A 12,401-nucleotide genomic window follows, 5' to 3' on the forward strand; every position below is an offset into this window, starting at 1 on the left:
AAAGAGTAGATATTACTGCCATTGTTCTTTATGTCTTTATAGTTTCTGTATGATTTTTCAGGGTAATTTCAGTGTGTAGACATCACTATCAGTCTTTTATATTTCTGTATAATTTCCGTGTGGTTTTTCAAGTTTAATTGCCGTGTGTGTTATTATCCCTTTCAATTGGCAGCCGAAAAATTCACAATAGAACAAAGAATTTACATGTATGACATATATGTGAAAACCGAATCATATTGAGAGGTATGTAGGCAATTTCCACAGAAATTGTCTGGTGTTCAAGTTCCGAACAGAGATAGTGAGGCAACTGGTTCTTAGATTAAGAGAGATTGCTTTGTTAAACGTTAGAATTTGTACACAAAAAAAAACTGTTTTAACGGAAGAAAACTGGATCAAACTGGGGCATTTTTTTAATGCTCTCCAATGAAACTCCTACATCGTCTGTCCCAAGAAATGATCAGCTTATGTGGCAACTAAACTGTTGAAATTGAAACCATACAGGGTGAGTAAAGGAATTATGGCCACATGACAATGTAAGATGAGTGAATTTCTGTAATTAGGATTTACAGAATATTGCTGATGGTATGGTTAATCTAGAGTTAATTATTTTCTCTGATGAGGTGTGGTTTTATTTACACGGTTATGTCTGTACACAAAACAATAGATACTGAAGCATGGAAAACTCCCACAGAATTCACGAAGTTCCCTTACATGATATAAAAATTGGTGTATCATGTGCTGTCATTGCCAGAAGAATAATAGGACCCATATTTTTTGAGATGAGAATAAATGCAAAAAGGTACTGTACACAAATACTCTCTAGTTTCTTCCTGTTGTTGTCAGATAATGACAGAAAATACGGGTATTTTCAACAAGATACTGCCACAGCCTACACTGCTGACGATTTTTTTTAACGATATAAGGGAGGTTTTTAATGATAGAATTATTATTTCCAAAGATCTAAGCTCTGTATATTCACCAGATCTTATCATGTGCAACTATTATTTGTGGGGATCCCTGAAAAACTGAGTCTATAGAAGTAACCCACACACCATCCACCATTGTGGCTGAGAGGTTAGCAAATCTAACTCCGAACCCAGCAGGTCCGGGTTCGATTCCCGGTTGGGACAAGTTGCCTGGGTGAGGTTTTTTCGGGGTTTTTCCCTCACTCCTATGGATGAATATCAGGTAACTTTATCAGGCGATTGGAACTCCACTCATCTTCGCCACTTCCTTTCTTCCCCTATCATCCTTTCATTCATCATCCTGTTACTTCTTCTGGTTTTCAGATCACTCTACAGGCAGCCCTCCGAAGCTGCTGGCTCTCTTGACCAGCCTCCGTGGATTGTATTCAAGTGATGATGGATAGCTTCTGCAATGGAACCCAGGGCAGACCTTCTCAGGGGAGAACTTCTGCCTCAGACCGTTAAGGGAGTCTTGAGGTGGTTTCCAAAGCAGGAATGGTATATAGACTCTGTTGGCTGTAGGGACCGGTCATTAAGGGGGTCAAGTGATTAGGTCAGTGCACATAGAGGATCGGTGAGCACACAACTCATCCCATATAGGGGGGTGTACAATAGACCTTAGGTCATAGTGCGTGGGATGTTTCCTCCCTCCCTCCTAACAAAAAATAAAACCCCACGCACCACTGATAAACTGAAAGACAATATAAGAACAGAAATTACCAGAATTACTGGGTGAGGACCTTTGTGTGTTAATGCAAATTTCATCACAAGATGCCAGGCATGTGTGAATCTAGATAGCCACACACTTTGAGCAACTCTTACAACACAGGTTAGTTCTCATTACGCAATAAATTATAATTGTTTGCATGCTGTACATAATATACGTAAAAATGGACAGAACATTATGGAGCAAAAATTCTGAGAGCCAGGTGCAATCACTCTGCATCAGCTCCCACGCTTCACTGGATAAAGATAATCTGACCATTCTGTAGTACATACCACAAAGAGCATTGTCAGATCATAGATAAGGAAATATTCTCCATAATAAAAAATGCTGCAACTTTATATACTTAGAAATGTCAGAAATATTGTGACCAATAATAGCCATGATTAATATTCTGAAATATGAATAAATTATCATTCCCTCTTTCCTAACTCTCCTGAAGTCAAAGTTTATGAAACACCGTCTCATGGCACAAATTTTAATACAGCTAATATGTGACTTCCTACCTATAACTTAGTGACGTGTCTGCATCTGTGACTTTCCCAAACAGGATGTCACACTTTGAGAAGAAATGTAGATGATATGCTAGAAGAAATGCTGGGAATTTACGATTAATTTGATTATATGTACATCAATGACGTAACAGCAAGAGGTCATAGAGAAACTCTTCTGCCAGACTATCCTGTTCTGCTGTGGAACCGGTAGAATATGACCCTACAAAACGCAGACGGAATGAGTAACATAAACGAGGAATGGGATAATAGATTTCTAACATATACAATGCTTTAGGTGAACTTCAGCATGAACAGGCTGACAAAGAGTCCACATTAGCAGACTTAGTGCTTAGGAAGGCTCTTTGAACAAGGCCGAAGAAGAAGTGGCTGAGTGTAAAATCAGCTGCAATCTGCTCCTATGGAATATGAAACCCATAAAGATGATGAACACAGAAGGCTTCACTATGTGCTAAAAACAGGTCATAATATCATCTAGTAATCTTCACTAAATACTACAGACTGCATAACAAAATGTAATTAATATATTCCTAACATATAAGATGTGTGTGCCTAATAGAAACTGTACAAACAATCTTACAGCACAAAAACAATTCTTTTAAGAAAAAACACCACTTAGGAAATGTGCGCATTAAAAGATTCATTAGAATTTTTCAAAACAAGGAAAAATGACTGATAGGAAAACTCGCTTCAGGAAAATAGCTATAGGAAAAATGATGGTGAATCACTGAAAGTAAATAAATTTTCAATACAATGAAAAATTAACATTTTTCAAATACATTACTTAGTTCACATTAAGTAACTGGTGTACGAATAGCATGGTTTAAAAACATTATTTTTCTCATTTTCTTCTTAACTTGGCATAGCTCTTTCTGTTAGTAAGCTGAATAATTAATTGTAATGGCAATAACAGACTAATGGTATAGTGTGATTATTCCTTGATGATCTGCACCCAACAGGTTCCGCAAAGCAGTTAGGCAAAGCCATAATCCCAAGAGTAAAAGGTATCCTCATCACACGCCATGAAGGGACATGGGCGGCATGGAGGTAGAACCCATGCTGTCCATGACCTCGGCATTAGAATGAAGTGTTGTGGTAGGCAACATGCTCTGACCACCTTTTACCCCAGGAAAAGACCTGATACTCAATTTGGGAATCGAACCCCGGACCTTCCAATCTGTAGCCTGCTGCTCTACCAACTAAGCTACCTGGCCGCCATAATCCCAAGAGTATTGCCCATAAAAGTGTGGTTATTAGAGTACATTGAGTGTTTAGTCATGAAGAGTATCTCATCTTTTTTTTTACACTTGATTTAACGACATTACATCAACTACTGGTTATTTAGCGTCAATGAAATTGGTGCTAGCGAGATGATATTTGGAACGTTAAGGTCGAGGATTCGCCATAGATTACATAACTAGGTAATCAGCCCAAGCAGGAATCTAACCAATGTCTGAGCGCAACTCCAAATCAGAAGGCAAACGTGCTACGGTACCACCTGAGTTATGCCGGTGGCATTAACCCAACTTAAGGAGTCACTAAACTGCGTTTTTGCTAAAATGTTTTTATATAGTGTATAGTATATGTGTCTTAATCTGTCAAACTATTTTTGAAATAATGGAAAATATAAATACACTTCAGAGCAATGGGCGTTTGTGCATGATGACTATGTAAAAACAAAGTCAGCTACAGAAATAACAAGACGATTTTTTTAAAAATAGCCAGAAGAGAATGTCTGACAGTCACACTATTCACAATATTATGAAGTTCAGACAGAGAGGATCAGTGTTAGAGGAAAACCTTAACATAAATATAATGTTCTTACCAGAGAGGAAGTTGACAATGATTTTATTCCTGTGAACTTTATTTGTGGGGAAACCTAAAATACAATATTTACAGAACAATCCTCACACTGCACAGGAACTAGAAGATATTTGGAAGAGGATGACATCAATTTCAAAGGAACATGTGAAGAATGTGGACACGCAAATGGGTACTATTTTTTCACAATAAATGCTTAATATAAGAAAAAAATATATATTAATGTTGAACCACTAACTATTTTTGGCAGCATTTCCAGCATGATCTATAGATAAGTATAGATGTTTCATCCTATATTTGCTCTATTTGCAGGGCCCACGTGGTCAGCATTCTTTGGAGTGTTGTTCAACTTGTCTGCTGCATGGAACCTGTTGGCAGCAGGACATCAAGAAAATAATCGCATTATATTATGGTAATGAAAGGAGAAACCGAAAGAACTTCATCGGAGGTCTTTTACCCATCACAATTCTCTCAGGATCTGATAGGGATAGAATTATGTTAATTTTAGTAAGTAGTTTATACAAGAAGAAAACACTGCATTTTTTCTAAGATGGTTGTAAGCTTAATTCTTAGCTAACTCAGAATTTCAAGGACTGAGGAAAACCAAGAAAGATATCAGTTATGAAAGCCATTCTCTCTAAGCGAATTCTATATTACTGTAGACTCTTCAGTAACAATCGACAAAACTGCCATGTTGCATAAGACAAACTGATGAACTTCTGATAAGAGATAGCAGCAAATCTCGGTTGGACCATGTCTTAGCCCATGAGGTAAATATGCTACAACGGTCCTTATACATCACACTCAAGAACATGACTGAAGACCTGGGAAAGACGAACATACATTTTATTGTTATTTAATAAGAGACTGTGTGGGAACTATACTGGACCAATCCTTTGCAATTAAGAATGAAGCATTATGTAATAACATTCACAGAAGAAGAGATACTTACTTTCAGTGATGCATAAATATGAAAATTTACTCTTGTCGAAGAGAGAACACTCAGAAAAGTAATTTTGTATATGGAGTACTAAGTAGACTGACCAGATTTCTTATGGTCCAGCAGGGGACATCGGTAATTTCAAGAAAAACCACAAACACTTATCTAGTCACTAACCGTTGAAATGTTGCAGAAAATACATGCTACAATTATAGAACTTTGCACACTAAATTTGTAGAGTACCTTAACTTTTTGAATTAAATGAATAAACACACATAACTTCTGTACATAATTATGGCCACTAAGAATTCAATTTCAGTACTGATTCATGCGTGGAAGTCTTTCACATAATATTGTACACACTGAAGTCTAAAATACACATTTTACAAGTACTAGCCTGAAGAATATATCTTTTTAAGGATTTGTTCATTCCCATATAGCTTCACACTAAGTTCTTCACATGAGAAATGAAAGTTTTTCACATGTAACAAAGCTGTTTCAGTTTTCATTCTTGACCTTTCATCAGTTTAGATTGAGTTCATTGTGGAGAAAAGTCTTTCAACTGACGAATTACTGACAAACACATGATTAATGACACTATTTTGAGAAGATTTTCAAATGGATTAGAATCTTTTTTTTTGAAATGTTGAAAAACATCACACCAATTTTCACACGTTGGTTTGTCACAAAACTTCTCATTTTTTTAACTATTTAAAAATGAACGCTGTGGCAATTCTAACGCTATCGCACAACGCGAATGAAGATAAAGAGGTATGTTCTTCTTAAAGAGTGCAGAATATCTTATTCTATGCTCACTGGTTCTTCTGTCTCATACTCGAGAACAGTTCAGAAATGTGCATGAAACACACCAGTTTCATCACGATACTTAAATATTCACGTGCAAAATGTCATTGAAACAAAAGCAAAACTTCTAGGCACAAAAACGGCAACATTTGTCTCGCGGGGACACCAACTCAAAACTGGGAACTGTCCCCAGAAATCAGGGACGTCTGGTCAACCTAGTCATAAGCTCTGTATAGTTAGCAAGATATCAAATGTAAAGTTTCCAAACAGGATTTCCTTGAAGAATTAATGACAGAAAACTGTAGACCATTTGTTTATAATTAAACCATTGTCACAATAGCCAACATTGCATAGGCAACAGTTCAAACCACGAGTTATATTACCTATAGCGTGGCTGTATGCCTTTGATTAGCATTCCCTGCAGAGGCTGGCAGTAATACGGGCGGCCATTTTTTGTTTGGTCATACAGAAGCATGGAGTTGTGCTAACATGTCAACATTTTCAGTTTCAGTGAATTTTTTTTTTAATGCTGAAGCAATGTATTGTGTTAGGTCAAAAAGTGTAAGTAGCCTATGTGAATTAAATTTTAATTTTGTGTTGAGTATTTTTGTTTATTCTTGTACGTTTTTATATTTCGTATTGTTCTTGTCCTTATATGTAATATTTCCATATCTGTTCCTATATTATTGTAATAAATAATTATGATTAGTGTTTTTTTTTTATTTTAGTAGGTTATTTAGCGTCTTAATGAGATGAAGGTGATAATGCCGGTGAAATGAGTCCGGGGTCCAGCACCGAAAGTTACCCAGCATTGATTAGTGTTGATAATATGTTCTGTGTTATTGGATTTGTTATAATTGTTGATGTCTCGGTATGGCTTTAATTTGTTCATTGCATTCTGTTTGAAATGACCAAGGCCTATCTGTTAGACCTAGCTACATTTAAAGTGAGGGCAATTATTGCATTTAATTTTGTATTCTCGTCAGGTTATAGTTATTTAAGTTATTTGTTTCTCTTCAGTGTTTAGATGTCTGTGTAATGTATTTTGTGTTTTATATGCTATAACAGGTTCAATTTTCTGAATGTAGACTTTTTTGTTTGTTATTCTGATATGTAATGCATTTTCTTTTTGTGTTTGTGTAATGGTGCCGTTATTTAGTGTTGATTGTGTTTATGCTCTGCTTTTATTTTTATTAATGTGTAATTTTGTTAACAATTGAATAATTTTAAGAGCAAACTTTTCTCTTACATCACACATAATTAAGTATAATAGCCCTATGTTTTTATATATTAAGCTCAAACTATAGATATAAAAATTGGTAAACATTTCACTTCTTATCACAAAGAGAAGATTTAAATTTCATTGATGCTGAAAGTGGGCCTGATGCGCTGAGTACGCATCTGAAACCTGGGAAACAAGACAGTATGCCATAAGTAACCTACTATTAATTAGACTAATAAAATGTAAATTTAATATACCATTATACATGGCCACCATCCATCCTAACAATTCATTTTATTTAGTTTACATTTAATTCGTTATCTGGGTATTCCATTTAGTCACAGACACACATTAAACACTTCATATTATAATTACTTAAATTCATTGGCTTTTTTCAGGTACAAGATGTAACAGAACAAAACATTACATAGAACAGTTTTTTTGAGTAAAAGTTCATGTTTTATAATCAAGTGTAAATTTAAAATATTTGGATTAATGTATCTGTCACGGACACACTTCACACAGTGTAAAATTGTGTAACTCTTGTGAGCAATGAAAGTTTTCTGTGAATTTAATAATAATGTTTATTTATGAACATTACTACCCTATACAGGAATGAACAAGACACTATTAGGTACTAGGCATTAAACTGAAAATCATCTGTGTACATTGTAATCGATTAATACTTATTGTCACGGACACACAAACTGTGATTATGTTATTATTATACACTGTTTATTACAATGTTTAACATAAAGAACCAATAATGAAGACTTATTACATTGTCTATTATAAAAGTTTATGAATTTTTATGTTTATGTTTTTCATTTAAAGACTGAACAATTCAAAATCGCATCATCTGGTTGACATCTACATGGAATGTCCCTTGGGATTACGATGGAAGCTCTTTTACGTAATTGTAATTAAAATGTTTTATATATATTTTTTCAAATAAAGGGCAAAAATTTCGAATAATTCGAGATGGACACGATTCATATAACAGAAGATAACCCTCATTTTTCATTATTGTGTCAAATGTAGAAACAGTTTTATTCTCCAAAAGCCTCAGCTTAGTTTAGATTGGTGTGAGGCAGTGTGAGATCAATATTTTTGTCTTTTTCAAATTATATTAGATTACACAATGTGTCCATCACCTGAAAGAGAGGAAGTGTGGGAAACTGTGACTCCTGTTGTGGATTTCTGATAACAGTGTTAACCATAAGTATTTTATTCTTTCAATAAAAATAGTGAGATATGCATAACTTACTATTAGTGTCATTATGTTGCATACTAAGAAGTTAACTTTTCAAAAATAATTGCAGAATCTGTTTAAAATATTGTCGTCACTGTACTTCTTGTATATAGTCATTCATTTTTGTCACATTACAGTCATCTTCTTTTTAAGTTACTTTGAGCACTGAATTACAAAGCTTTATATTGGGTTAGATTAGATACAAGATAATTAAATTTGTGACGAAGCCAAAAATTATGTAATTTTTATGCCGAATAAATACATTCGTCTTTAAGTGCTTTGGTTTGATTACATTGAATATAACTTCTCATTTAATATCTCGGCAGTATTTAGTGAAATTAATAAAACATAGCTCTTATAAAACATGAAGTTTTGCGTGAGTATGCTCTATTTTTTTTACTTGGTAACATAATACAGTAGCGTGCAAATTAATCCAAACACGACATATTTTTACATTTTCTGTCATTGTTGGCCTCACAGCTGCTCATACCGCTTTAATTGACATCTGTAGTACGTGTAATTCCATTGTTGAAGGTCTGTCATTATTTTTTTTATAATATGTGACATTTTGCCTGTCGTTTTGTACTTATAAGCATTTCAGTTGTGTTGAAGACTTAATACTGCAATCCTGTGTACATTCTGTCGTCTTCACAAATGGATACAACTCCATGAAAACAGTCTAAAATTATAACATTAGCAGAGCATTCTTCCATGGCACAGAGGCAAATTGCTGCAGAATGTCACATCGGTTTGGCTACTGTTAATTCGATCATAAAATGATACAGGGAGACTGGATCCATCACACCCCAGAAAAAAGGAAACTGTGGCCGGAAAAGGAAGACTTCACCTGCAGATGATCGTTTAATTGTCAGGAATGATCGTTTAATTGTCAGGAAAAGTAAATTAAATTCTAGACTAACTGCTGTCGACTTAACCCGTGAGTTAATGGCTACCACTGGGGCAAATATTCACGTCACAACAGTGCGGCGTAGGCTTTTGGAAGCTGGACAAAGGGCTCGTAAGCCTATTAAGAAGCAACTGCTAACCCCTGTTATGTGCAAAAAACGCTTAATGTGGGCAAAATTACATCAACACTGGACAGTGAATGACTGAAAGAATGTACTTTTTTCCAATGAGTCTCATTTCGAGGTCCACGGCCACCGTGTTTCTTATGTACGGAAAGGATCCGAAAAAGTAACAGCAGCTCATCTCCAACAAGCACCCAAATACCCCCCTAAAGTAATGTTTTGGGGTTGTTTTACACATGAAGGGCCTGGAGCATTAATACCTATCAAGGGAATGATGAATTCTGACAAATATATTCACTTATTGGAAACCAGAATCGTACCCCAGCTGCAAAAATCATTTCCGGATGGCAGAGGTGTGTTCCAACAAGACCTGGCACCATGCCATACATCTCGAAAAACCACAGAATTCTTCAACAAGAAGAATATTCAGGTACTCCCCTGGCCAGGCAACTCACCCGACACCAACCCCATTGAGAACTTGTGGTCAATTTGCAAAAGAAGAATGCAAAAAATGGATTGTTCTACAAAGGAGAAGATGATTTCTGCCCTCATTGGTGTATGGTTTCGGGATGAAGAAATGAAAAATATTTGTGGGAAATTAGTGGAATCCATGCCAAATCGTCTCAGAGCTGTTATTAGGAACAAGGGAGGCCACATAGATTACTGAGGTATGTCTTAGATCCTTTTTTTATCCGTTTGAGTGTTTTTGCATAAGTAATTACGTTGTTCGGATTAATTTGCACGCTACTGTATGTATGTCAAATACAGTACGATTATTTAGTTCTGACAGTCACCGGAGATATGCGCCTGAGTCAGGCGAGTCCATTTAGTTATGCCAACGGGTGTTTGGGTTATTCACTCGCTTATCTTTGGAGCGATCGGATGTCATGCGTGCAGTAGAGCGGTATGTTTCCAGTACAATTAAGCTGTACTGCATTCCTTTACCGACAGCTCGCCCTTATCTCTACTCTGGAACTCTCCCGACTCCTCCTATTACTTCCCCTCTTTCGCGTTGCTAAGCTGTCAGGACTAAATAATCGGTTTGTAACAACAATTACTAACTTCATCACTGTTATCTCCTGTCACATTTAAAAAACGCCCTTATGATTTTACCAAACAAAACATGGTGAACTAATGTTCAACTGTCTTCAACCAGAAGGAGTAGCAGCCACTCTATAGTATATAACTCGTTGGTCCAAAGATTGATTCAGACCTCATAAGTGATTCCAATAAGGTATCATTCATGAGACAACTAAGCCAGAAGATAATGGGGTAGGGTGGCCAGTCCTTTCCCCCTCCATTGCATACTTCGCTAATTATAGTAAGATAATCACTGCACAAACCTGAGTTGTATGCAATGATTGTTCTTCCTCTGACATATATCGCAAAGTGAGATACACTGCCTGATAATAGATATATCAGTCAGATTCTCAACCAGGCGTAGGCAGTGAGACATAATGGATAAATTTAATAATGTATGCTTAAGTGCATAGGAATGTAACGAATTTGATTCATACAGTAACAACATCCTCTGCCGATTTCGTTCCAAACCAAAATAAGTACTTATAGATAATTACCCTATTTTCCTTTACAGTACCACGGTAAGGAGGTTAGGTTAATTTTTTGAGTATTCATAATTCAATGTGAAACTATCGCCGAGAAGTTCCGGTTATTTCAAAAGTGAAAATCGTTGAATTTGTAAGGAATTTTTTTTGTGAACATGCAGTTGATCATATATACGTGGCATATGTCAATTTATATGCAATTTAATTTAATTAGTATTACTATAGTTTTAGCGGGAAAATCGCATTAAGCCGAGCGTAGAAGCTCCGCCCACCACCCCTTTCACTTTTCCCCTACTAGCTCACCAGACACACTACGTGAGTGTTGTGTCGAATGCACATTTCAAGTGGGTGGGGATAACTTTCCCTACTAGCGTTCTCTTTATTGTGATTTATCCGTTTTAGCTGCTCCCTTGTTATTGAATGAATGAACAATGAAATGAGTACGTATATGCATGGAATACCTTTAATTATCTTATTGTTATTTGTAAGTAGTTCACCATTATTGTTGTTGGGTAAACTATGAAAATAAAATAAATAAAATCCGACAGTAACCAAACCTAACCTGTCACAAATTCGTATATAAGCAAGGTGCACAAGCGGAGAACGAAAATAACTACCTCAGCGCTAGTTTAGCCTAATTCGATACAAAGTGCACAGGGGCGGCGACCACCAAAACATTTGGCATTTCAATTTCAGTTTTTTGTTAACTACATTGTGTCCATTTCCGAAAATATGTAATAAAGGCTCATGTACATTAGTGTGGCATTCTGGAGATGTTTCAATGTATCCTTACAAAATACATAAAAGAACCGATTATAAATTAAAAGTATACCAAAATTTGTCATCTCTGATGGGTGTACCCTATTCGTGACATTCTTGTTATCATCTTACGTAACCTTACGTCAATGCAATTACTTACTTAAGTGATTCCTCCGAAGAAGCAAATATGCCCAATTTGGGATCATTTTTCCGTATCACACCCATAATAATATCAATTTATACAATTACAACCAGATTTTATATTATATTTAAAAGTCCCTTCAGTCCTTATTTTTCTGTAACCTTCAGCTTCTGTTTCCTTCTATTGTCCTCTGATTGGTTGATAGTGTTGCCGACGCTGATTCATGGAAAGGCACCAAGAAGCACTGCCAAAGCAGCTGGATTCCTACATTAACAATTGAAAAATAAATATATTTGCTTACGACAGGAGTAAACATCCGATAAAGTCCTATAAAAGAAATGATAAACTCTTAAAAATTCCTTGCCATGTAAAAGTTAGAAGATTCCCAGATTTGGTGGTAAATCGCTGACGTTGGCTATGCTGTTAAGATATCCTAATTAAGTAACAATTAGCGTATAACCTGAAAACTGATACAAAATGAGTTAATAATTCAATATTAAAATAGAATTGCTTTTCAACTCTAATTATGAGTTATGAAAAGAATATTGACGAATTTGAAAAGCTTTCACAAGAATCTCAGCATTCGGATTGAAATTATTGTTCCTCTAGATATATGCGTATCAAGAAGGCTGTTCCCGATCGTCATTATTTTATTTCACAGAACGAC

The 12,401-nt window shown here is 35.7% G+C and overlaps 1 protein-coding gene across 4 annotated transcripts in view; it reads right to left on the minus strand.

Moving 5' to 3' along the window:
- LOC138707821 (R3H domain-containing protein 4-like) overlaps positions 1 to 12,371 on the minus strand; it is a 46,251-nt gene extending 33,880 nt beyond the window's left edge. For 2 of the 4 annotated variants that reach the window (XR_011334384.1, XM_069837770.1), the window contains exons 1-2: positions 12,099 to 12,371; positions 11,753 to 11,998 (exon numbers count right to left, since the gene is read on the minus strand). Coding sequence is in view for 2 of the 4 variants with exons in the window: in XM_069837770.1 (XP_069693871.1) it covers positions 11,753 to 11,817 (65 nt within the window). In the remaining 2 variants the exon portion in view is untranslated. Of the gene's footprint in view, positions 1 to 4,260; positions 4,391 to 11,752; positions 11,999 to 12,098 lie in introns of all 4 variants that reach the window. The other 2 variants (XM_069837771.1, XM_069837769.1) reach the window with 2 other exon arrangements.
- Between the last annotated feature and the right edge of the window lie 30 nt (positions 12,372 to 12,401).

Source organism: Periplaneta americana, chromosome 10, assembly GCF_040183065.1.
Source record: "Periplaneta americana isolate PAMFEO1 chromosome 10, P.americana_PAMFEO1_priV1, whole genome shotgun sequence".
NCBI lineage: Eukaryota > Metazoa > Arthropoda > Insecta > Blattodea > Blattidae > Periplaneta > Periplaneta americana.